We start from the raw sequence: 26,284 nt of genomic DNA on the forward strand, positions 1-26,284 counted from the left end.
GTTGAATCTATTTCCAAGCTATGCGCCGGTGCTGCAGCCGTAGACATTGGGCGTACTTTTGTCTACAGCAGCCGATGGGCAATGAAGCATACTATGTATAACATTGGGCGTACTTTTGTTATACATATTAAGTATGTTTCATACGCATAGTACCTGATAGATTGAGTCCGGAGCCCTACTTTGTTTTATATATTATGTATATACTTACTGACTTAGTGAAACCCAACTAGGAAGTACCTATGTTTATATAAGTATATTGCATTCATATAAGGGTCGGACATGTGTTGCTTACACATGTCAAGCCTAGAGTTTAGGAGCTCCGTCCCCTTTGTAGACTAGGGTAGTTCATTTTACATGGCTACAGCACGGTCCTAGTACACTCATCACTCTGTCTTGAGTCGAGACTTCCTTGACTCCGCTAGATTAGGATTAGGGCTGGTGCCCCTGGTTAGGATATGTGTATGTGTATATTTGTATACTGATTATATAGGGTTCTCCTCTTAGTTAGAGTCCCTCATTCTTTTCAATCAGTTATACCCATTCATTATTCAGATCTGGATCTGATCAGTGGCCTTTTGCTTGCCATTACCTTGGCCCTGCTTTGTCCTTGATCTGTTGATTAGGGGATTTGACTCGTTGTCATGAGTTCTCACCTATGGTCAGTCCTTCATTGGCTCACCTTTCTTCGGCAGCCCTATTTCGTTTTCCGATTAGGAGTTGTTTTTACCACCGCTATTCATATACCTTGGGTTGAGTTGTGGGAATCCTTTCTAGCGTCGTCATGCTGCCGGATTTTACCCAGAATATTTCGAGCATGACCGCTACTCTTCAGAGTTAATTAAACCATGAGTTCACCTTATCTTTCTTGTCTAGCCGTTATGCTGTTGAATTTTTCGCAGCACATTTTTGAGCATGACGGCTATTCTTTAGAGTCAGTTTTCCTTCTCCCGATTCCCAGGTATAGCCTTGATTTAGCTTAGAACCCATTTTTGGTGATATATGTTCGTCTGTACACTTGTTTCACCTCGAGATCTAGCCGATAGCTTATCGCTGTCCCTATGGCCATGGTCTACCATTCTGATCCTCTTGATCGTAAAGTTACTGGTATTCAACGCCAGATTTAGATCCGGTTTATGACCTACTTCTGTCATCTTATGGCCGTGGTCTATTTTTCTGATCTATTGTTTACCTCTCATCTTGGATGAAAAATTCATTGTCTCAGACGGTATCCTTTTCATAAAACTGATTACTGAGTTAGCCTTGTCATTTGTCTGCGCACAGTTATTCATATTCCTTCCTGATCTTTGTCCTATTTGAATGATAGGTCAGATCATGGCGAATAATTTGTTAGATAAATGGATAGCGGAGACTGTTAAATCTTTTCCGTTAAGGTGTGAAGAAAGGAGTGCGGCTGAGCATTTCATCGGTTCATTTACTCATCTGAACAGTCGCGGTATAGATTGGAAGTTTCTTCAAGCAGCTGCTGGATGTTGGGACCCTGTCTTCCATGTCTTTCGATTTGGGTCTTTTGAACTTTGTCCTATATTCGAAGATTGGTGTGCCTTGTTAGAGATTCCTCCTGGGGGACTTTGGATCCGACCTTCAAGCATAAGCTCCCCTCATGACCTTTTTTGCAGATTATTCGAAAATAAGATTGTGAGAACCCTGCATTGTTTAGCAGAGAAAGATGTGCAATTTCAGACCCTCATTGAGTTGTTTTCCAAAAACGTCGACCCAACTGACTCCCGTTTTCAGGAATGTCGACGTAATGCTCTAGTCTTTGCTGTCTTTGCACGCCATGTCCTTCGCAGAGACTCTAGTGCCGCCCCTTTCACTTTGTTGACAATAGTAGATCAGATAAATGAGGGGAGGAATCCTGTCCCTACAATGCTAGCCGAAACCTTTTATGGCTTAGACCTTATTGCTAGTAAAAAGGTACAGGATAATTTTTTCGGATGTGCTAAGCTGTTATATGTGTGGCTATGTGAGAAACTCACTATCCTTCAGCCACAAAACAGCATTGAGTACACCCTCAAGGGTTTTCATTCTTGGAAGACAAAGATTAAGCAACCCCAGCTTAATGAGTGGCGCCATTGGCTGAAGAATGTAGGGGAAGACCAATTTCATTGGGTGAGTCAATCCTGTCCAAAAATTATCACCAGCACCTACCCATACTCATTCGTCTATCTTATGGGTTTAGAAAAATCATCTTTCTATGCACCTTTGTGTTTCCCTTGCCAGATTAATGCAAGCTCTTGTGCTCCGAAGGTTATCACACCACCTAACTGTGAAGACCTTACTCCTGATCTCATTACATCCATAGTAGCTGCTTGGAGAGACAGAATCGTGGAGAGGAGATCTGCTTTCGTGTCTAAACTTCGGAAGGAAGGAATGTCTGGAGGGCCTGCAAGCCGAAAAGCTCGGATTGGTGAACCATGAGTATTTTCGGCATGAAATTATCATTTCTTTACTGTCTTCACTTGTTTTACTTGAACATAATCAAAGTCAAAGATTGTAATCCCGGTCTCATTATAGATGAAAATATAGAGAAAAGAGTTTTACTTGATACATGTTATAAGCAGTTGGCGATTCAAAGTTTCATCAATTTTTATGTTGCCAATCGTTGTCGTTGTAACCTGTCTCGATTTAATCAATGCAAAGTGTGTTCCTTTTCTTTTCTCTCTATTTGTGGAAGCTACCTGATTTCAATTATCAAATGTGCAATCTAACTTATTAACTTCCATTCAGGAGTCTTAGCGGGACATCATCGCTCCTAAGAAAGTCAATTCAAAATCGGCCTGGTCCCGTCAGTCTTCAGATTCCAGGCTGAATAGACTTTCTTTTTCCCCAGAATCCTTTACTTCTCCTGCGCCGCTTCTCCTTGGTCGTCCGGAAATCCTTTCACCCATTTCACTTGCATCTGAATCAATGGAAGGGACCGGTAACAACAGTCCTGATACGAATGAGATGATGAAGGCTATTCTTCTTCAGCTGAGTGCCATGAAGGATGATATAGCCCTCCTGAAAAATGATCGTCTTTCTACCTCTAAAGACCCGGCCAATCAGCAGCCTTCAGTTATACCTTCTGTTCCTCTTGTTTCTCCCAGGCCAGCTGTATTGCCTGAAATCGAAGACTTTGATGAGGGCCAGTACGCAGCAGAGAACTGTCTTCCTAACCTGGGAAATCCTGATAAAGCACAGGAATTGGCTGACCAAATTGAGAAGCTGACTCGGGATATGGAAACCATGAAGTGCCAAGGTCCCAAAAATTTGGATATGTCTGAGTTCATGATAGCTCCAGGGGTCGTACTTCCGCCCAAGTTCAAAATGCCAGACTTTGACAAATACGACGGAATGGGGTGCCCTCGTAGCCATCTCAAGTCAGTCATTCCTCTGTTGCAGCAGCACGGTTTATCCCCAGAGCAGATTGCTTTGGTGTTCCCTAGAACTTTGACTGGGACAGCGAAGAAGTGGTTCTTGCATCTGAAACCAGAAGAAAGCAGGACCCTTGAAGGTGTAGCCAACAAATTTGTCCAGCAATTCTCCATGGAAGAGGGGATTGACGTGACAAAAAGGGACTTGAAATCGCTGAAGCAGGGACCCAATGAGACCTTTACTTCCTTCATTCGGCGATGGAGGAGAAAGGCAGCACAAATGACCCACAAGTTACCGGATGACGATCTTATCAAGATTGCCGTCAAGAATCTTTCCCCCTTTTACTTTCCCCACATGTCAATCCAGTACTTCAATGACTTCGATCACCTGATCAAGACCGGGACAAGAATCGAAGATATATTAGCTAAGGGCGGCCTGAGAACTAGGACCTCCACCTCAGATGTCAGAGAGGGAAAAAGGCCTATGGCGCCTCCGAAGGAAGTCAACAACGTGAATACTGCTCGTCCAGTTAGGAGAGAAGGTCCCGGAGGAGTTCGTCCGGAAAGAACTGAGCCCAGACAATTCACCCCTCTACCCTATTCCCTATCTGTGGCTCTCAAAAAGCTGTTGAGGGACAAAAAGATCACTCTACTGGAACCCCGAGAAGCCCCAAATCCTCTCCCGAAATATTGGAGAAGGGATCAGTATTGCGAATTTCACCAGAGTGTTGGGCATTTGACTGACAGATGTATGGCACTAAGGCATAGGATCCAGGATAAGATCGAGGCAAAAGAAATTGCGGTGGAAGCTCTTCCTAATGTCACCAGGAATCCATTGCCGACGCATGCTATGCCTCCTCCGAACGTCTTTGCCATTCTTACTGAAGAGGTTGTCCTGGACTATTCCCGTATATGTGCCGTTATTTCTGATGAGCCGTATATCTTGGGATGGGAATCCGATGATGAAGAAGTTAAGCGCGAAGAGCCTTATGTCTTGTCCTCTACGCAAGAAGTTGGGGAATCCTCTGGATGCCCTTATGTCCTCAGATTCGAGGCGGAGGAAGAGAAGAGCGAAGTCCCATACGTCCTCAAGCTTGAGGATGAGGATTTGCTTCTGTTGAATGATCCCTGTGATGAGGTTCGCCATGTTACCCGTGGTGGACGTTTCTTTAAGCCCCCTGAGTTGAGAGCAGAGAATCCTGCTGAGATCGCCAGAGCAGTTGTAAACCAGAATCAGAGGCTGAGTCCTGAGGAAGATGAGGACATTCTGTTGAAGCAGCTTAGGAAGACCCAAGCTAATGTTTCTATCTGGGGTCTGTTGATGTCATCGCCTAAGCATCGTCAGGTTATACTTCGTGAATTGAATACGGCACAAGTGTCTGTGAATATAACTCCTGATGAGCTGGTTGGGCTCGTATCTATGGCCAGATCAGCTATGACCGTGTCCTTTTCGGATGAAGATCTGACTCCGGAAGGTAAAAATCATACAAAATCCCTCAGAATCACCGTCGTGTGCAATAAGAAGAAGGTACCAGAGGTTTTGGTTGACAACGGGTCAGCTCTGAATGTATGTCCTTTGAGCACCGCTACTGCCTTGGGGTTTGGGCCCGATGATTATATTCCGTCAGAGCAGGGGATACTGGCTTATGATGGGACCAGGAGAGACGTCATCGGAACTTTGGTCACCGAAATTGAGATCGGAGGTGAAATGTTTGACGTAGAATTCCAAGTTCTAGATATCAAGACCTCCTTCTTTCTCCTTCTCGGCCGACCTTGGCTTCACAAAGTTGGAGTGGTTCCTTCCACTGTCCATCAGAAACTCAAGTTCATCAAGAATAACAGAATTATCACAGTTAGAGGGGACCCAGAACCAGAGGTTGGACAGATATCCGAAGAGCAGATTGGTTCAAGCACCATAGATGTCAGTCTGACTGGGTTTTCACTCGAAGTTTCGACCATTACTATGGAAGAAGCTATGAGCGAAAACATTCTGTTTATGTCCAGTGCAAATGCGCAGGTAGCCCGAATAATGCGCAAATATGGGTATATTCCTGGAACTGGTCTTGGGAGAAGTTTGCAGGGTTTAACTGAGTGGCCGGAGCTGAAGGTCGCGAACAATTTGTTTGGGTTAGGATATGAACCCACCCGAAAGGAGATCAGGGAAAGGAAGCAGTACATGCTGAAGTGGGCAGAGTTGCGTCGTCGGGGCCTAGAGCTGCCTATGGGACCATTCAGTCTGTTGATGAATGGTAGATACAGGAAAGAAGGAGCTGATCGCCCGTTCTGTGGTTTCCCCGAGCCGTGGTTGGATGAGTCTGGGAAAGAGCTGCCAGGTTTTGAAATCTTTTTCGCTGATGAATTGCCGGATGAGTACTTCCATGGGCAGATTACAGCTGTCGAGAAACAGGAATTTGATTGGGCGGAGAACTTAGAACCGCACCTTCTAGACTCCCTCTTCGAGGTTGAGGCACCGGTCATTGCCGTGATCGGAGAAGATGCGCGCATCCTGAGCCCTGAGGGCCGAATTACCCCAGCTGAGGTACCCCTTGATAACTGGACCTCTCAGGTCATTCCTCAATTAGTCCTTCAGCATAGTCACGTTCCTCCAAAAGAGTCTAAAGTTTCTAAGTATGTGTCTGTTTCCGAGTCAAATATAAAGTCTGTTATTTCTAACAATTCTTTGGATGCAGGTACCTTAGGAAGCTTAGACATTCCTGGTGTGGGTGGCGAGTCCTCCGGTATAGATGCTGTCTATGAAGATGAGTCTGTTATAGAATATACCACAAAGTCCATACATAGTCCAGTTGAGTCAGGTGTCAACATTTCAGTTGACGATACAAACTTTTCTTTTGAGCATACTGTAAAGCCTGCTGTGGGCCAATTGATCAATGATGTAAATTTTGATTCTATGAATGAAATGAAAGATTCGTTTCAGTATCTTCCTGTCTCTGTCTCTGTTTCTGCTTCTCAAATTGATAAAACTAATAACAATGATCAAGACTCCCCCTCTTATGAGGATGCCGACGAAACTCCCCCTGAGATCAAACACATGATTACTCAGGAGGAGCAGCGTCGAGCTAAACCACTTGAAGAAGAAATTGAAATCGTCAACATAGGTGATGAAACCTTAATCCGGGAAATACGGATTGGCAAAACGTTATCCCCGGAGGAGCGTAAAGAACTAATCATTTTGCTTAAGGAATACAAAGAAGTTTTTGCTTGGTCCTATGGTGACATGCCGGGATTAAGCGAAGACATCGTCCAGCATCGTCTTCCCCTAATCCCAGGCGCCAAGCCGAAAAAGCAAAAGCTTCGAAAATTAAAACCAGAATGGGAGTTGAAAGTCCATGATGAAGTCAAGAAGCTGTTAGATGCGGGCTTCATTCAAGTGGTTGAATATCCAGAATGGCTGGCTAACATAGTACCGGTGCCCAAGAAGGACGGAAAAGTCAGAATGTGCGTGGATTTCAGAGATTTGAACAAGGCGAGTCCCAAGGATGACTTTCCTTTGCCGAGCATCGATCTCCTGGTGGATAATACAGCTGGTCATGCTTTGTTATCCTTTATGGATGGGTTTTCCGGATATAATCAGATCAAGATGGCCCCTGAGGACATGATAAAAACTGCGTTCACCACTCCATGGGGAACATATTGCTACAAAGTGATGCCGTTTGGGCTGAAGAATGCAGGGGCAACCTATCAGAGGGCGGCTACCACCTTATTGCATGACATGATTCACAAAGAGGTCGAGGTTTACGTCGATGACATGATCGTTAAATCCAAGACTCGACCAGAGCACGCCGTAGTCCTGAGGAAGTTTTTCGAAAGGATCCGGAAGTATAAGCTTCGCTTGAACCCGAGCAAGTGTGTATTTGGGGTCACTTCAGGGAAGTTATTGGGATTCATGGTCAGCGAAAGAGGGATCGAGGTAGATCCTCAAAAGATCAAAGCAATCCAAGAGATGGAGCCGCCGAGGACCGAGAGGCAGATCCGTAGTTTCCTGGGAAAGGTTCAGTACCTAAGAAGGTTCATAAATCAGTTGACAATGACGTGCGAACCCATCTTCAAGCTGCTGAAGAAAAATTCTCCAAAGAAGTGGAATGATGAGTGTCAGGAAGCATTTGAGAAAGTCAAGCAGTGTCTAACTTCGCCTCCTGTCCTGTCACCAGTTATTCCAGACCAGCCACTGTTGCTGTACCTATCTGTCACTGACACAGCTATGGGTTGCATGTTAGCCCAACAAGATCCTGAGTCGAAGAAAGAAAAGCCTATCTACTACATCAGCAAGAGGATGCTGGAGTACGAAATCAAATATTCTATCTTGGAAAAGACTTGTCTGGCACTGGTTTGGGCAACTCAGAGGCTTAGGCATTACCTGCTATCAAACAAGGTTCTCTTACTCTCACGGATGGATCCGTTGAAGTACTTGTTCGAGAAGCCCGCCCTCACCGGGAGAACATCCAGATGGTTGCTGCTATTGTCCGAATTTGATATTGCCTATGTAACCCAGAAATCAGTTAAAGGGCGTGTGATAGCTGAGCAGTTGGCTGATGCGCCTGTAGATGAGAATGCAGTTCTGACGGCAGATTTTCCTGATGAAGAGATCATGGCTGTAGAAGAGGAGGTCCAAAGCACCAGATGGTTGATGTATTTTGATGGTGCTGTGAACAACCGAGGTCAAGGAGTGGGGGCAGTGTTGATATCTCCGAAGAAAGAGTACATCCCCGTGTCCATCAAATTGCAGTTCAAGTGTACCAACAATGAGGCCGAGTATGAGGCTTGCATTGCTGGTCTCGAAGCAGCCTTGGCTCTGCATATTCAAGAGATAGATGTTTTCGGGGACTCGATCTTGATCATTTGTCAGATCAATGGTCAATGGAAAACAAAGGAGGATAGATTGATCCCGTATCACACGCACCTGGATTCCCTGGTCAGGAGGTTCAAGAATGTTACATTTACTCATCTGTCGAGGACGAGAAATCATTTCGCGGACGCTTTGGCTACACTAGCCTCAATGTTGGATATCTCTGCATCAATGGAAGTTCAGCCTCTGGCAGTGCGGTTACAATGGGCTCCAGCGCATGTGAACGCTATAGAGATAGCAGCTCGATGTCCAGATGGAAAGCCATGGTACACTGATATAAAGAATCTCATTCTAGGCCAAGGGCATCCCCCTGAAGCATCAGGAAAAGAGCGGAGGTCTCTCCAAAAGTTGGCGGCTAACTTCATTATCTGCGGCAATGAGCTCTTCAGGAGGTCATTTGATGGAATCCAGCTTCTTTGCGTAGATGAAGATCGAGCAGCTAATCTCGTAGAACAGACGCATGAAGGAGTCTGTGGGCCTCACATGAACGGAAAGATGTTGTCGAGAAAGATCCTGAGACTTGGGTACTACTGGCCAACTATGGAAGCTGACTGCTTCGCATTTGTGAAGAAGTGTCATAAATGTCAGGTTTACGCCAACCTCATTCATGTGCCGCCTTCTGAGTTACATTCTCTGACTTCGCCGTGGCCGTTTTCAGTCTGGGGAATCGATATTATCGGAAAGGTGTTTCCGAAATCTTCAAGTGGGCATGAGTACATCCTGGTAGCCATTGATTACTTTACTAAGTGGATCGAAGCCGCATCGTTCGCATCACTGACTTCAGCCTCAGTTGCCAAATTCATCCGAACAAACATCATCTGCAGATATGGGGTACCGCATGAGCTGATCTCAGACAATGGATCGCACTTCAAGAAAGAAGTGGTACGCCTATGTGAGGAGTTCAAGATTAAGCATCACAAGTCCTCACCATACAGACCCCAGACAAATGGAGCCGTCGAAGCTGCAAACAAGAACATCAAAACCATCATCAGCAAGATGACAGAGACGTACAGGGACTGGTCAAATAAGCTACCATATGCTTTGTGGGCTTACAGAACGTCGATCAGGGCCTCTACGGGAGCTACGCCATATTCACTAGTGTATGGGATGGAAGCGGTCCTACCAGTTGAGCTGAGAATTCCTTCGTTAAGGGTAATGATGGAAGCTGGTTTGCCAGAATCAGAATGGGCAAGGGCCCGGTATCAGGAGTTGCAGATGATTGATGAGAAGAGGCTCAGAGCTCTGTATCATGTCCAGGGATATCAGCGTCGAGTTGAGAAAGCCTTTAACAAGAAGGTGAAGATCAGAGATCTCCAGAAAGGTGACCTCGTTTTGAAATCCTACAGGGCACCGGTCCATGATCCCCGAGGGAAGTTCAGACCAAACTGGTCGGGTCCTTACATTGTCGATGAAGTCCTGCCTGGAAAAGCCGTCAGACTCCTTGATCAAAATGGTGAAAAACTAACAGAACCTACAAACCTTGATCAACTTAAAAAGTATTATGCCTAAGACACCAGGAGGCCGTCCTTGGTCGATCTGAGCTTCAAATCCAAAAATCCAATTGAAAAACAAAAGAGAAAAGTCAAAGACCGTTTGCAAACCCTTTGAGCCAATGAGCAAAATCAAAATTTCTTTGTCACCCTCAAACCAGGGGCATCTTTTATGACTTACGCCATAAAAGATGCAAAGCCTGAACTACGCCATGACCTGATCCCTTTCCACAGGGTACGTAGGCAACTTGACAACGTCGGGTTCGGTCAAATCTTTCAAAATTGCTGAAAGGAAAGAAAAGAAAAGAAGAAAGCAAATCTTTCAAAATTGCTGAAAGGAAAGAAAAGAAAAGAAGAAAGCAAATCTTTCAAAATTGCTGAAAGGAAAGAAAAGAAAAGAAGAAAGCAAATCTTTCAAAACGGTTGAAAAGAAAAAAAAAAAAAAACAAAAGAGAGAACTTTCAAGAAGAAAAAAAAAAAGAGAAGTCAAATCAAAACAATCTCAACCCAAAGTCCCCAATGGGCGAACTACGCGGACCTGATCCTCACTCTTTGGAGGTACGTAGGCTATCTGGAAGGGTCCAGATTCGGTCCAGTCAATGCAAGCACCCTAATCCAATTCTTTCAAACCCTAACCCACCTAGAAGTCCTCCTGGTGTGATAAGGCAAAGGTTTGTGGCAAAACAGAAAAAGAAAAGAAAAGAATAATGGAGTCTTAGACCCGCTAGACTGAAAACCCGAGAGGGCGGTCTAGGCAAAAGTTAGGGTCATTCGCCCGCTAAGTTGAAAACCCGAAGGGGCGGCTTAGGCAAAAAATCAGGGTGCAGAGCCTGCTGGATGGAAAACCTGCAAGGGCAGGCAGTCCAGGCAAAAATTAAGGCAAGCGGTCCGCCAGATTGAAAACCCAAAAGGGCAGTCTGGTCATGGCAGTGACTTCTCGTAAAGGACTAAATTTCAGAAGCTAGCAAGGCGTCATACCTGTATCGGCATCACTTCAAGGTCTGAAAAGTGCCGGCAAGGCTTCCTTTGATATTCCTCTAAGCTAGGGGTTAAAACCGAGCAATCCAAAGGGTATAATAACCATGACTAAATACCAGAAAGAGGCGAAATCACCTTAAAACACGGTATTCAAAGAGTTCCAAGAGTGGTAAGCTGTACCATCCTAAAACAATTATCAAATTGAGAAGCAAATTCAGTCTTTCTTGAAAGTCAGTCTTGTAACTCGGTCGTGTATTCACCAGAAGTCCTTTGTCAAGCAGTCGCCAAGGTCATTCTTTGTCAAGTCAAAGTCATGTACTCAGTCGAGTCAGGTGTGTCCCAAAATGACCTGTTTGGTCCAGTATCCTTTCAAAAAGCTGGGGTAGCAGGTACCAGAAACTGAAGTCGCATCTCCAGAAGGCGAAATGACCTATACATGGTCCAGAAGCGCGGCAAGCTCTCAGGCCCATTTGAAATTCCTGTAGCAGACAGGAGGTTGAAGATGTGTCAAGCAGAATCAGTCTGCTTGGAAGTTGAAAACCGGTATAACCTGAAATTCTGACAGCTGGTAGAAAATTGAAAGTGTTCCAGGCGGAATCAGTCTCTTGTGCATTTTGAAAGCCTTTGAGGCCCGGAGCCCTTGCAATTGGCATAAAAGTGGTAGGCCTTTCAGCAAGAGTCAGTCTCTTGTACCTTCAAAATCTTTGTAACCCGAGTTTCATAAAAGAAAGCTTGAATCTGTTTGAGTTCTGTTAAGACTCCTGAATTGGAAGCGAAATTTTACTAGGGGCATCTTTTATGTCCTGACGAAAGTCAGACCATAAAAGATACCTAGCATGCATTGACGGTTGAGATAGCAGTTTTAACGAATCAGGATTTGAGAAAACTTGAACGCATTTTTCAAATCAAATTTTTAATTCAGGTTTGATCATGATGCTGTCTAATCATTCCGCTTTGTTCATCTGTGAAGATGCTGTCTTCTCAGATCCTAATTTAGGTTTGATCATGATAACTGTCTAATCATTCCGCTGTGTTGATCTGTCAAGATGCTGTCTTCCCAGATCCCAATTTAGGTTTGATCATGATAACTGTCTAATCATTCCGCTGTGTTGATCTGTCAAGATGCTGTCTTCCCAGATCCCAATTTAGGTTTGATCATGATAACTGTCTAATCATTCCGCTTCGTTCATCTGTCAAGATGCTGTCTTCTCAGATCCCAATTTAGGTTTGATCATGATAACTGTCTAGTCATTCCGCTTCGTTCATCTGTCAAGATGCTGTCTTCTCAGATCCCAATTTAGGTTTGATCATGATAACTGTCTAATCATTCCGCTGTGTTGATCTGTCAAGATGCTGTCTTCCCAGATCCCAATTTAGGTTTGATCATGATAACTGTCTAATCATTCCGCTTCGTTCATCTGTCAAGATGCTATCTTCTCAGATCCCAATTTAGGTTTGATCATGATAACTGTCTAATCATTCCGCTTCGTTCATCTGTCAAGATGCTGTCTTCTCAGATCCCAATTTAGGTTTGATCATGATAACTGTCTAATCATTCCGCTGTGTTGATCTGTCAAGATGCTGTCTTCCCAGATCCCAATTTAGGTTTGATCATGATAACTGTCTAATCATTCCGCTTCGTTCATCTGTCAAGATGCTGTCTTCTCAGATCCCAATTTAGGTTTGATCATGATAACTGTCTAATCATTCCGCTTCGTTCATCTGTCAAGATGCTGTCTTCTCAGATCCCAATTTAGGTTTGATCATGATAACTGTCTAGTCATTCCGCTTCGTTCATCTGTCAAGATGCTGTCTTCCCAGATCCCAATTTAGGTTTGATCATGATAACTGTCTAATCATTCCGCTTCGTTCATCTGTCAAGATGCTGTCTTCTCAGATCCCAATCCAGGTTTGATCATGATGCTGTCTAATCATTCTGCTTTACAATCTCCAAATCCCTGAGTAGCTTAATTAGATGTTGTCTAATCATTCCATTCTACAATTTGTGAGAGTCTGTCTCATTACCACTTTAGAGTCCATCTCAGTTATCTTTTCGAGATTCTGTCTCGTCAACTCATCTTATCATTCCTTCTCGATGAGATTCTGTCTCGTCGATCCATCTCGTCACCCCTTGCATCTCTTCCGTTTGAAATCTTGGGCCAGTCAAAATGGGTTGTCTGCTCGGCTTTGGCTTTCGTGCGACAAGCACACTCTGCCAAAGAGGGGCATCTGTAGACACCCCATTTTGACAAGGCCCTAAAATCCCCAAAATTGAATATCCAATAGAATTCCCGAATTTCGAGTCCCCCAGATGTCCCAAAATTAATCTCGGAATCCCTGAGGGGCTGGACTCGAAATGAGGAGAAGGCTCGTGTTCTGGGCATCTGGTTGTGCACATTTGTGGGTACAAATCCCCCAAGAGGTTGTTAGTGTTCTCGAGAATCCCCCTGCAAAATTTCAGGGCAATCGGGCGAAAAATGGAGAATAAGACAGGCGAAGTATGTGCGATAATCAAAGTTAGGTTGTGTAGGGTGAATTATCAAAGCATGGTTGTGTGGATATCCCCCATTTTTCCAAAAAAAAAAAAACAAGATATTTTGTTTGGCAAAATGGTGATTTCCCATCCTTGGAGGGGCAATTTTGGAATTCCAACAATACTTAGGATGTAAGCAAACCCTAATGGCCCTTGGATCGAATCAAACGGTCAGGATCGTTTGAAGAGAAGAAAATTTCTACCCTTGTTTTCCAATCAGCCACCCCCTTTTGGGGTTAAAAATTGTCAAAAAAATGCACTTGGGGCGGTTGTCTAGGGAGGATAGGGGGGGAGAAAATTTGGCATTTTCCCATATATGTTGTCGGTTTAGGGTTCGTGAGGGGGAGAAAAACCCATTCTTGAGCAGCCGCAAGAGGGGAGGGAGGCGCCTCATTTTCGTTCAAAAGGAGGCAGCACAGAGCAGAGGGAGAGGGAGAGAGAGAGAGGAAACCACCATCCCCACTACCTTCGGCCCAATCTTTCACCGCCACCACAAGGTATCTTCTTCTTCCACAAACCCTTACCACCACCACAGCCACCACTCGACCAAAACCCCATTTCCATCTCCCTTGTGCAGCCATTAAACCTGCAAAAACCCACCTCCTCCGTCTTCATCATCAACCACCACCAAACCCACCTCATTTTTTTTACCCAAACCCATTCCGTTTCCATCCTCCACCTACGCCAATCCCATCTTCTCCGGCCGGATTGCCGGAATCCGGCCGGCCACGTTCCATCACGTCCACCCCTATCACCTTACCTTCTCCTCCCTCAAACCCTCTTCCATTAAAAACCTAAATCTAAACTCTATTCTACCCAAACCCCACAGCCATCATCTCCATAGCCACCACCTCCACCATTTTCTATTTCTTTAACCAAACCCATTTCGTTTTCCTCATTTTTCATCTCACAAATTCGACCCCACCTTGAATCCGACCCAAACCCTCTATTACAACCATCATCTCTGCAATTTCAAACCGAAAACCCCCTTCTCTGCAATTCGCAACCCTCCAACACCTCCATTTTCGCCCATTTTATTCCACCCAAACCCATCTTATTTCCACCCATTTCTTCTTCCCCAAACTATCCTCCATTGCCAGCAGCTCCAAGATCCATCTTCATTTTAGAGAAAGGGAGAGCAGGAAAGAAAAAGAAAGAAAAAAAAAAAAGAGAGGCGAGAATCCATCTTCTCCGGTCGTTCCTTCGGCCGGTCCACATCTCCGGCTAGCCTCACCCATCTCCGTCAGCAGATCCAACCCCACTGCTGCCCCTGTTTCAACACAAATCCAACTCCACTGCTGCCCCTGTTTCAGGTACGTTACTGTCCTGTTTTGCACATGGATTCAGTCTATGTTGCTGCCTTGTTTAGCACATAGATTTAGTCCCCATTGCTGTCCTGTTCTGCATATGGATTCAGCCCATGTTGCTGCCCTGTTTAGCACATAGATTTGATCCATGTTGCTGCCCTGTTTTGCACATGGATTGAGTCCATGTTGCTGACCTGTTTAGCACAAAGATTTAGTCCTAGTTGCTGTCCTAAATTGCACAGTTACTGTCCTAAGTAGCGTAGCTGCCGTCTCTTATACTTTCATACTCCCTAATTTTGATCCCTCTTTGCGTTGAAGGATATAATTGCTACTCTACAGATTTAGCTATGCTCTATGATTGATAATAAGTCTCATAACTGCTGTCCTACACTAGTAGTTGTGATTTTTGAGAACATAGCTGCTGTCAAACCAATTTATACCCTAGCAGTTGCGATTTTATTTTATTTGGACAGATAATGCATAGCTACTGTCCAGCTTATATTCTTGGATTTTTCGACCGTTTAGATTCCAAATCATCAAAATAAACATGTCCTAGTTGAAGATCTTATTGAGCCGATCAATTTGACATCTTTTGGCACAAATTTGCCCAAAGGAGTACTGTTTTCTTCCAAGTTTGTTTTGGGAATTTCACTTCAAGTAAGTTAGAGTAACTGTTTGGGCTATCTTTGACCGGAATGGGCCGAAATCATTGAAAGGAAAATTGTTGGTTAAGAAATTTTTTAAAACTTTCTCATTGTGTGCATTTTTCCAGAAATGCTGTTTCGATTGTCAAAAGCCGTTTGTAAGGTTTCAGCTGTTTTAAAAAAAAAAAAAAAAAAAAAAAAAACTGTCATGCTGTGCACAGCGCATTGTCGGCTATTTTCAAACCCCTTTTGATCAGAATTGGCCAGAGCCATAGAGAGGAAAGTTGTTCCTTACGAAATTTCCTAAAACTTTCTTATTGTACAAAATTTTTCAAAAATGATATTTCGAGTGTCAAAATTGAGCGTAAACTTTCAGCCAAACACCTAATGTGCCTTTTAATGGCGATAACCTAGAAATGATCATTTTCCAACCACTTCCGGCCGGAGTTGGCCCAAGCGGTCAAAAGAGAAAATGTCACTAATGATGAGATCTACAACTTTGATGATTGTGAGTTTTGATGGTCTTGATGTCTAGGGGGTCAAATTTTCCTCAGAAAATCACATTTTCTGCACCTTATGTCATTAACATGATATGGTTTGCTTTTTATGATTGTTTTGATTCTAAATCATTTCTAATGATTATTTTTGGATATGTGCGCGTGCTAGCAAGTTATAAATCATGTATCAGTAAATTTCCATGAATTGTTTTACATTTTTGACCCGTTCTGGCAAAAATTGCATGGTGAGTTGTGCTTTAACAATGCCTTGTCGAACCTGTTATTGATATGCAAACAAGCGATCTACTAATGAGTTGAACCTTAACTAAACGTGCTAGAAATTTGTAAAAGATGTTGGAAAATGGTTAAATTAAAAGATGTTAGGGAGCTATGATAGAGGCTTGCACTTGAACTAAAAGAGCTTAACATTCCTAGACATTTAGGCATTCAAACTTCTTCAAATCATTTCCAAATGCATTTCCATGCTTTCTAAATTTCTTGGATTCTTTTTCTATGGCAAGCCAAACCTTTTCTTTTCATTTGAACCTATCATTTGCACATAATTGTCTCGCCTTGAATTCCCTTTGCACTTAAAGTTCCCTTCTTTGGGAAGCACCTCCTTAATGGTATTCATCATCATGTCTTGATTTCATTAGGGGATTCCTTTGCCTTAGGATTGACATTCTCCTACGCTGGGAGACACACTATGTCTCATAAGGCACTCCTCCCTTGGAGACAAGCCTTGTCTAGAGCCTACCCCTTAGGGAGTTTATCCTAAGTCTCATAGCTTGTCCCCCAAAGGTCTGTAGCTTAGGAAGCCCACCCCATAGACTAGAAGTCCCCCCCTTTTAGCTAGGAGTCCACCCTCTAGTTATGAGTCTAGTCACTAGCATAGGAATCTGTCCTTAGTCTAGAGAGTCAGTCATTTTGTTCAGGAATCAAATTCTATCATCATAGGGGTTAGGATTCCATCCTACCTTTCATCAGATCATGTTCTTCTATCCACTCTTGCAAGGTATAGGATGCTGTCCAACCCTTGCAGAGTCGTATTTCTGTCTTTTTCCCCCGCAAAGCATAGGATGCTGTCCAACCTTTGCGGGATTCCAGAAGTCTCCCTACCCGTATGATGATAGGATTTTATTCTCTGGTGTCAAAAAACAACAAAAACATTTCAAAAATACTTGAAAACAACAAAAACATTTCAAAAATTCTTAAAAATTCAAAAACATCTAAAAATCAAAAATCTCAAAAAACTCGAGTCATTAGGAGTAGTCAAGTCCGAACTACGGATGGCTTGATCCCTAGCTGAGGGGTACGTAGGCAGCTCAGGCGTGCTGCTGGCACCCTGAGTTCAGTCACCATTTTTTACACTCTTTCACCCTTTACACACCACTTTACCATTATTTCTCACCTTTCCGTCCGAACTACGGATGGCTTGATCCCTAGCTGAGGGGTACGTAGGCAGCTCAGGCGTGCTGCTGGCATCCTGAGTGCAGTCACCATTTTGCAAATATTTCCCACAACTTCATAACTTTCACAACTTCAAAACCTTCCAAAACTACAAAAATTCTTCAAAATAACTTTACCAACAATTTTCAAAAGATCCTCCCATAGAGTTAGGAGTCAGTCCTAGGCGTTTGGGGGTGTCGTAGAGTGGGGAGTCTGTCCTGATTGTGTTGCTTTGTCATGCCCGGTCGTGTGAGTGTCCCTAGAGTTAGGAGGCCTCAGGTCGTGGTCGGTTAGACACTTAGTCGAGCCGATGGCTAGACTAGAACGCGCTTAGATAGCCCACGGTTTTCCTTAGGACACACAGCCTAGTCACACCTAGGGCGTAGGGTTCACTGGCATTAGTTAGGGCATACAGGGAGTCCCAAAAATCACCATTCACTTGAACTTAAGTAATGTCGCAAGAAGCTTTAAAAACTAGTCGGGTCTAGTTAATCGAGTCTAGGATAGCGGTTCTAGAGGGTTAGGCATTGTAGTTTAGCATAGGTCGCCGAACTACGTTGGCTCTGATTCTTCCCGAGGCCGGGATACGTAGTGCAGCTAAGATGGATGGCCATCTTGGTCCGAGTCAATTATCACCTTAGAGTTTAGGGTGCGTCGGGTCGAGTCATTGGTTGTGCTGTATGTCTTGCTGTGTTTTCTTACTTTCATGTACAGATCCTATACCTTTAGATGTAGCATGCATGTGTTTGCCCACCAGAACTTAGACACCCATTAGGCATGACACTCATAATCTAGCTATTCTTAGGTGCCACGTCATTCATTTATTCCTTTTGTGCTTCTTATTCATCTCCGAGACATGCATGGTTAGCTAGGCGTTATCTCGGGGATATCCGTTCCCATTTCGCATGATTTTCGCCCAAAACTCTTCAAAATTAATAATAAATGGCATAAGAGACCAGGTGCTTGCACTTGGGCGAAGCGGGGGCGCCTAATCCCTTCCCCATTCGTCATCAGGCACGAACCCTTTGTATCTCTGGTTACCTGTTGCGACAGAGCACAGCATGGGATCCAGGGCCCACTTCCTTGGATGGCGACTCTTCCTTTGTTCAAGGTGCGTCTCGAATCCGGGCTAGTCCCCGAATCGAGAGGTATCTCGCTTTACATCGCCGCTCATGCTGTGAGGGGCACTCTTTCGAGAGTTCCTTGGTGGGGCTCTCCTTCACGTGGACGATCCAGAGACCTTCGTGGGGACACGTCCCCCGCCTGTCTCGGATCGGGGTTCACAGATTGGCGACTCTGCTGGGGAATTCTTGAAACATTGCCTAACTCTGTAAAAATGCCATTTTAATTAATTTTGAAGAAATTTGGGTCAAAACCAAGCTAAACGGGAACTTTATCGTTAGAATCCAGGGGCACCAAGTAGGTGCGTAATTAAAACGAGGGATACACACACTGCACATCATGCATTACCATGTTGTTTATTGTTTATTTCTTCTTTGTTTTTCATCATTATTGGCTCCACGGGATAGATTCAGTGCGTGCCCGACTGGGATGTTGTTACACCCTGATGGTACTGTTGAATCTATTTCCAAGCTATGCGCCGGTGCTGCAGCCGTAGACATTGGGCGTACTTTTGTCTACAGCAGCCGATGGGCAATGAAGCATACTATGTATAACATTGGGCGTACTTTTGTTATACATATTAAGTATGTTTCATACGCATAGTACCTGATAGATTGAGTCCGGAGCCCTACTTTGTTTTATATATTATGTATATACTTACTGACTTAGTGAAACCCAACTAGGAAGTACCTATGTTTATATAAGTATATTGCATTCATATAAGGGTCGGACATGTGTTGCTTACACATGTCAAGCCTAGAGTTTAGGAGCTCCGTCCCCTTTGTAGACTAGGGTAGTTCATTTTACATGGCTACAGCACGGTCCTAGTACACTCATCACTCTGTCTTGAGTCGAGACTTCCTTGACTCCGCTAGATTAGGATTAGGGCTGGTGCCCCTGGTTAGGATATGTGTATGTGTATATTTGTATACTGATTATATAGGGTTCTCCTCTTAGTTAGAGTCCCTCATTCTTTTCAATCAGTTATACCCATTCATTATTCAGATCTGGATCTGATCAGTGGCCTTTTGCTTGCCATTACCTTGGCCCTGCTTTGTCCTTGATCTGTTGATTAGGGGATTTGACTCGTTGTCATGAGTTCTCACCTATGGTCAGTCCTTCATTGGCTCACCTTTCTTCGGCAGCCCTATTTCGTTTTCCGATTAGGAGTTGTTTTTACCACCGCTATTCATATACCTTGGGTTGAGTTGTGGGAATCCTTTCTAGCGTCGTCATGCTGCCAGATTTTACCCAGAATATTTCGAGCATGACCGCTACTCTTCAGAGTTAATTAAACCATGAGTTCACCTTATCTTTCTTGTCTAGCCGTTATGCTGTTGAATTTTTCGCAGCACATTTTTGAGCATGACGGCTATTCTTTAGAGTCAGTTTTCCTTCTCCCGATTCCCAGGTATAGCCTTGATTTAGCTTAGAACCCATTTTTGGTGATATATGTTCGTCTGTACACTTGTTTCACCTCGAGATCTAGCCGATAGCTTATCGCTGTCCCTATGGCCATGGTCTACCATTCTGATCCTCTTGATCGTAAAGTTACTGGTATTCAACGCCAGATTTAGATCCGGTTTATGACCTACTTCTGTCATCTTATGGCCGTGGTCTATTTTTCTGATCTATTGTTTACCTCTCATCTTGGATGAAAAATTCATTGTCTCAGACGGTATCCTTTTCATAAAACTGATTACTGAGTTAGCCTTGTCATTTGTCTGCGCACAGTTATTCATATTCCTTCCTGATCTTTGTCCTATTTGAATGATAGGTCAGATCATGGCGAATAATTTGTTAGATAAATGGATAGCGGAGACTGTTAAATCTTTTCCGTTAAGGTGTGAAGAAAGGAGTGCGGCTGAGCATTTCATCGGTTCATTTACTCATCTGAACAGTCGCGGTATAGATTGGAAGTTTCTTCAAGCAGCTGCTGGATGTTGGGACCCTGTCTTCCATGTCTTTCGATTTGGGTCTTTTGAACTTTGTCCTATATTCGAAGATTGGTGTGCCTTGTTAGAGATTCCTCCTGGGGGACTTTGGATCCGACCTTCAAGCATAAGCTCCCCTCATGACCTTTTTTGCAGATTATTCGAAAATAAGATTGTGAGAACCCTGCATTGTTTAGCAGAGAAAGATGTGCAATTTCAGACCCTCATTGAGTTGTTTTCCAAAAACGTCGACCCAACTGACTCCCGTTTTCAGGAATGTCGACGTAATGCTCTAGTCTTTGCTGTCTTTGCACGCCATGTCCTTCGCAGAGACTCTAGTGCCGCCCCTTTCACTTTGTTGACAATAGTAGATCAGATAAATGAGGGGAGGAATCCTGTCCCTACAATGCTAGCCGAAACCTTTTATGGCTTAGACCTTATTGCTAGTAAAAAGGTACAGGATAATTTTTTCGGATGTGCTAAGCTGTTATATGTGTGGCTATGTGAGAAACTCACTATCCTTCAGCCACAAAACAGCATTGAGTACACCCTCAAGGGTTTTCATTCTTGGAAGACAAAGATTAAGCAACCCCAGCTTAATGAGTGGCGCCATTGGCTGAAGAATGTAGGGGAAGACCAATTTCATTGGGTGAGTCAATCCTGTCCAAAAATTATCACCAGCACCTACCCATACTCATTCGTCTATCTTATGGGTTTAGAAAAATCATCTTTCTATGCACCTTTGTGTTTCCCTTGCCAGATTAATGCAAGCTCTTGTGCTCCGAAGGTTATCACACCACCTAACTGTGAAGACCTTACTCCTGATCTCATTACATCCATAGTAGCTGCTTGGAGAGACAGAATCGTGGAGAGGAGATCTGCTTTCGTGTCTAAACTTCGGAAGGAAGGAATGTCTGGAGGGCCTGCAAGCCGAAAAGCTCGGATTGGTGAACCATGAGTATTTTCGGCATGAAATTATCATTTCTTTACTGTCTTCACTTGTTTTACTTGAACATAATCAAAGTCAAAGATTGTAATCCCGGTCTCATTATAGATGAAAATATAGAGAAAAGAGTTTTACTTGATACATGTTATAAGCAGTTGGCGATTCAAAGTTTCATCAATTTTTATGTTGCCAATCGTTGTCGTTGTAACCTGTCTCGATTTAATCAATGCAAAGTGTGTTCCTTTTCTTTTCTCTCTATTTGTGGAAGCTACCTGATTTCAATTATCAAATGTGCAATCTAACTTATTAACTTCCATTCAGGAGTCTTAGCGGGACATCATCGCTCCTAAGAAAGTCAATTCAAAATCGGCCTGGTCCCGTCAGTCTTCAGATTCCAGGCTGAATAGACTTTCTTTTTCCCCAGAATCCTTTACTTCTCCTGCGCCGCTTCTCCTTGGTCGTCCGGAAATCCTTTCACCCATTTCACTTGCATCTGAATCAATGGAAGGGACCGGTAACAACAGTCCTGATACGAATCAGATGATGAAGGCTATTCTTCTTCAGCTGAGTGCCATGAAGGATGATATAGCCCTCCTGAAAAATGATCGTCTTTCTACCTCTAAAGACCCGGCCAATCAGCAGCCTTCAGTTATACCTTCTGTTCCTCTTGTTTCTCCCAGGCCAGCTGTATTGCCTGAAATCGAAGACTTTGATGAGGGCCAGTACGCAGCAGAGAACTGTCTTCCTAACCTGGGAAATCCTGATAAAGCACAGGAATTGGCTGACCAAATTGAGAAGCTGACTCGGGATATGGAAACCATGAAGTGCCAAGGTCCCAAAAATTTGGATATGTCTGAGTTCATGATAGCTCCAGGGGTCGTACTTCCGCCCAAGTTCAAAATGCCAGACTTTGACAAATACGACGGAATGGGGTGCCCTCGTAGCCATCTCAAGTCAGTCATTCCTCTGTTGCAGCAGCACGGTTTATCCCCAGAGCAGATTGCTTTGGTGTTCCCTAGAACTTTGACTGGGACAGCGAAGAAGTGGTTCTTGCATCTGAAACCAGAAGAAAGCAGGACCCTTGAAGGTGTAGCCAACAAATTTGTCCAGCAATTCTCCATGGAAGAGGGGATTGACGTGACAAAAAGGGACTTGAAATCGCTGAAGCAGGGACCCAATGAGACCTTTACTTCCTTCATTCGGCGATGGAGGAGAAAGGCAGCACAAATGACCCACAAGTTACCGGATGACGATCTTATCAAGATTGCCGTCAAGAATCTTTCCCCCTTTTACTAGGATGGGTGACCTCCTGGGAAGTCCTCGTGTTGCACCCCTGTCACTTTTTTCGGCTATCTACCACTTTTTTCGAACAATCTTTCGGTTCTGGAACATCGATGCGAACTGAAACGCACGTTTAGTGCGTCGCCTCCTACGTTTCGGTTCGGATCTTTTTATTTTCTTCCGGATGGTGAATTCAAAGACGTCCGGTCTTTATTATGGCGGGGTGATAGTGTCGTTTGATTCGATAAACGGAATTCGTTCTGACATTTCATTTGCGGTCAAATTATAGCGGGGGTTTGTTCAGATTCAGTGACGTACAGGCTATAGCGGATGAGTGTACTAGTGGATGCGAGTCATGAATCCGGTCGGAAGGTGTTTACTGGCGGTGAGCTACCCTTGGTGCACAAATATCGTTCCGACGATAACTTTTGATCCGCCCGTCAGATCGTGGCGATTCTTATATTGATTCGGGGGTACTCGGGAAGATTCATCGCGCGATGACAGCCCTGGCGGTCATCCGGCTTCCCGACATGCTCGGATCGTCCATCCGGTGTCATCTAGCAGGATTTTTTCGCACTTTCATTTAAACGGACTTCGTACGACAATGCGAGTGGAAACTCTTTATTACTTTGACAATGGAAAGGCATGCTGGGTGCGATCATACCAGCACAAATGCACTGGATCCCATCAGAACTCCGAAGTTAAGCGTGCTTGGGCGAGAGTAGTACTAGGATGGGTGACCTCCTGGGAAGTCCTCGTGTTGCACCCCTGTCACTTTTTTCGGCTATCGACCACTTTTTTCGAACAATCTTTCGGTTCTGGAACATCGATGCGAACTGAAACGCACGTTTAGTGCGTCGCCTCCTACGTTTCGGTTCGGATCTTTTTATTTTCTTCCGGATGGTGAATTCAAAGACGTCCGGTCTTTATTATGGCGGGGTGATAGTGTCGTTTGATTCGATAAACGGAATTCGTTCTGACATTTCATTTGCGGTCAAATTATAGCGGGGGTTTGTTCAGATTCAGTGACGTACAGGCTATAGCGGATGAGTGTACTAGTGGATGCGAGTCATGAATCCGGTCGGAAGGTGTTTACTGGCCGTGAGCTACCCTTGGTGCACAAATATCGTTCCGACGATAACTTTTGATCCGCCCGTCAGATCGTAGCGATTCTTATATTGATTCGGGGGTACTCGGGAAGATTCATCGCGCGATGACAGCCCTTGCGGCCATCCGGCTTCCCGACATGCTCGGATCGTCCATCCGGTGTCATCTAGCAGGATTTTTTCGCACTTTCATTTAAACGGACTTCGTACGACAATACGAGTGGAAACTCTTTATTACTTTGACAATGGAGAGGCATGCTGGGAGCGGTCATACCAGCACAAATGCACTGGATCCCATCAGAACTCCGAAGTTAGGCGTGCTTGGGCGAGAGTAGTACTAGGATGGGTGACCTCCTGGGAAGTCCTCGTGTTGCACCCCTGTCACTTTTTTCGGCTATCTACCACTTTTTTCGAACAATCTTTCGGTTCTGGAACATCGATGCGAACTGAAACGCACGTTTAGTGCGTCGCCTCCTACGTTTCGGTTCGGATCTTTTTATTTTCTTCCGGATGGTGAATTCAAAGACGTCCGGTCTTTATTATGGCGGGGTGATAGTGTCGTTTGATTCGATAAACGGAATTCGTTCTGACATTTCATTTGCGGTCAAATTATAGCGGGGGTTTGTTCAGATTCAGTGACGTACAGGCTATAGCGGATGAGTGTACTAGTGGATGCGAGTCATGAATCCGGTCGGAAGGTGTTTACTGGCCGTGAGCTACCCTTGGTGCACAAATATCGTTCCGACGATAACTTTTGATCCGCCCGTCAGATCGTGGCGATTCTTATATTGATTCGGGGGTACTCGGGAAGATTCATCGCGCGATGACAGCCCTGGCGGTCATCCGGCTTTCCGACATGCTAGGATCGTCCATCCGGTGTCATCTAGCAGGATTTTTTCGCACTTTCATTTAAACGGACTTCGTACGACAATGCGAGTGGAAACTCTTTATTACTTTGACAATGGAGAGGCATGCTGGGTGCGATCACACCAGCACAAAAGCACTGGATCCCATCAGAACTCCGAAGTTAAGCGTGCTTGGGCGAGAGTAGTACTAGGATGGGTGACCTCCTGGGAAGTCCTCGTGTTGCACCCCTGTCACTTTTTTCGGCTATCTACCACTTTTTTCGAACAATCTTTCGGTTCTGGAACATCGATGCGAACTGAAACGCACGTTTAGTGCGTCGCCTCCTACGTTTCGGTTCGGATCTTTTTATTTTCTTCCGGATGGTGAATTCAAAGACGTCCGGTCTTTATTATGGCGGGGTGATAGTGTCGTTTGATTCGATAAACGGAATTCGTTCTGACATTTCATTTGCGGTCAAATTATAGCGGGGGTTTGTTCAGATTCAGTGACGTACAGGCTATAGCGGATGAGTGTACTAGTGGATGCGAGTCATGAATCCGGTCGGAAGGTGTTTACTGGCGGTGAGCTACCCTTGGTGCACAAATATCGTTCCGACGATAACTTTTGATCCGCCCGTCAGATCGTGGCGATTCTTATATTGATTCGGGGGTACTCGGGAAGATTCATCGCGCGATGACAGCCCTGGCAGTCATCCGGCTTCCCGACATGCTCGGATCGTCCATCCGGTGTCATCTAGCAGGATTTTTTCGCACTTTCATTTAAACGGACTTCGTACGACAATGCGAGTGGAAACTCTTTATTACTTTGACAATGGAAAGGCATGCTGGGTGCGATCATACCAGCACAAATGCACTGGATCCCTTCAGAACTCCGAAGTTAAGCGTGCTTGGGCGAGAGTAGTACTAGGATGGGTGACCTCCTGGGAAGTCCTCGTGTTGCACCCCTGTCACTTTTTTCGGCTATCGACCACTTTTTTCGAACAATCTTTCGGTTCTGGAACATCGATGCGAACTGAAACGCACGTTTAGTGCGTCGCCTCCTACGTTTCGGTTCGGATCTTTTTATTTTCTTCCGGATGGTGAATTCAAAGACGTCCGGTCTTTATTATGGCGGGGTGATAGTGTCGTTTGATTCGATAAACGGAATTCGTTCTGACATTTCATTTGCGGTCAAATTATAGCGGGGGTTTGTTCAGATTCAGTGACGTACAGGCTATAGCGGATGAGTGTACTAGTGGATGCGAGTCATGAATCCGGTCGGAAGGTGTTTACTGGCCGTGAGCTACCCTTGGTGCACAAATATCGTTCCGACGATAACTTTTGATCCGCCCGTCAGATCGTAGCGATTCTTATATTGATTCGGGGGTACTCGGGAAGATTAATCGCGCGATGACAGCCCTTGCGGCCATCCGGCTTCCCGACATGCTCGGATCGTCCATCCGGTGTCATCTAGCAGGATTTTTTCGCACTTTCATTTAAACGGACTTCGTACGACAATGCGAGTGGAAACTCTTTATTACTTTGACAATGGAGAGGCATGCTGGGTGCGATCATACCAGCACAAATGCACTGCATCCCATCAGAACTCCGAAGTTAGGCGTGCTTGGGCGAGAGTAGTACTACGATGGGTGACCTCCTGGGAAGTCCTCGTGTTGCACCCCTGTCACTTTTTTCGGCTATCTACCACTTTTTTCGAACAATCTTTCGGTTCTGGAACATCGATGCGAACTGAAACGCACGTTTAGTGCGTCGCCTCCTACGTTTCGGTTCGGATCTTTTTATTTTTTTCCGGATGGTGAATTCAAAGACGTCCGGTCTTTATTATGGCGGGGTGATAGTGTCGTTTGATTCGATAAACGGAATTCGTTCTGACATTTCATTTGCGGTCAAATT

General features: G+C 44.6%; 1 protein-coding gene and 5 non-coding genes across 6 annotated transcripts; all 6 read left to right on the forward strand.

Moving 5' to 3' along the window:
- The first annotated feature begins 1,401 nt into the window (after positions 1 to 1,401).
- LOC143869500 (uncharacterized) lies at positions 1,402 to 21,661 on the forward strand. Its single transcript, XM_077376273.1, has 5 exons — positions 1,402 to 2,130; positions 2,242 to 4,849; positions 5,228 to 5,446; positions 20,036 to 20,841; positions 20,953 to 21,661. Exons 2-5 carry the CDS (start codon positions 2,929 to 2,931, stop codon positions 21,148 to 21,150), a joined length of 3,144 nt encoding a protein of 1,047 aa, XP_077232388.1. The 5' UTR covers positions 1,402 to 2,130; positions 2,242 to 2,928; the 3' UTR covers positions 21,151 to 21,661.
- A 1,408-nt stretch (positions 21,662 to 23,069) lies between these two features.
- Positions 23,070 to 23,188, forward strand: LOC143872404 (5S ribosomal RNA). The gene has a single exon (XR_013247154.1). It is a non-coding gene; the product is annotated as a 5S ribosomal RNA (ribosomal RNA).
- A 597-nt stretch (positions 23,189 to 23,785) lies between these two features.
- LOC143874791 (5S ribosomal RNA) lies at positions 23,786 to 23,904 on the forward strand. The gene has a single exon (XR_013249461.1). It is a non-coding gene; the product is annotated as a 5S ribosomal RNA (ribosomal RNA).
- A 597-nt stretch (positions 23,905 to 24,501) lies between these two features.
- Positions 24,502 to 24,620, forward strand: LOC143873126 (5S ribosomal RNA). The gene has a single exon (XR_013247847.1). It is a non-coding gene; the product is annotated as a 5S ribosomal RNA (ribosomal RNA).
- Positions 24,621 to 25,217: 597 nt separating this feature from the next.
- Positions 25,218 to 25,336, forward strand: LOC143873446 (5S ribosomal RNA). The gene has a single exon (XR_013248155.1). It is a non-coding gene; the product is annotated as a 5S ribosomal RNA (ribosomal RNA).
- Positions 25,337 to 25,933: 597 nt separating this feature from the next.
- Positions 25,934 to 26,052, forward strand: LOC143875078 (5S ribosomal RNA). Its single transcript, XR_013249741.1, has one exon. It is a non-coding gene; the product is annotated as a 5S ribosomal RNA (ribosomal RNA).
- Positions 26,053 to 26,284: the final 232 nt, after the last annotated feature.

Source organism: Tasmannia lanceolata, unplaced genomic scaffold (genome assembly GCF_043159265.1).
Source record: "Tasmannia lanceolata isolate RefF3 unplaced genomic scaffold, GAP_Taslan_0.1 ptg000003l, whole genome shotgun sequence".
Lineage (NCBI taxonomy): Eukaryota > Viridiplantae > Streptophyta > Magnoliopsida > Canellales > Winteraceae > Tasmannia > Tasmannia lanceolata.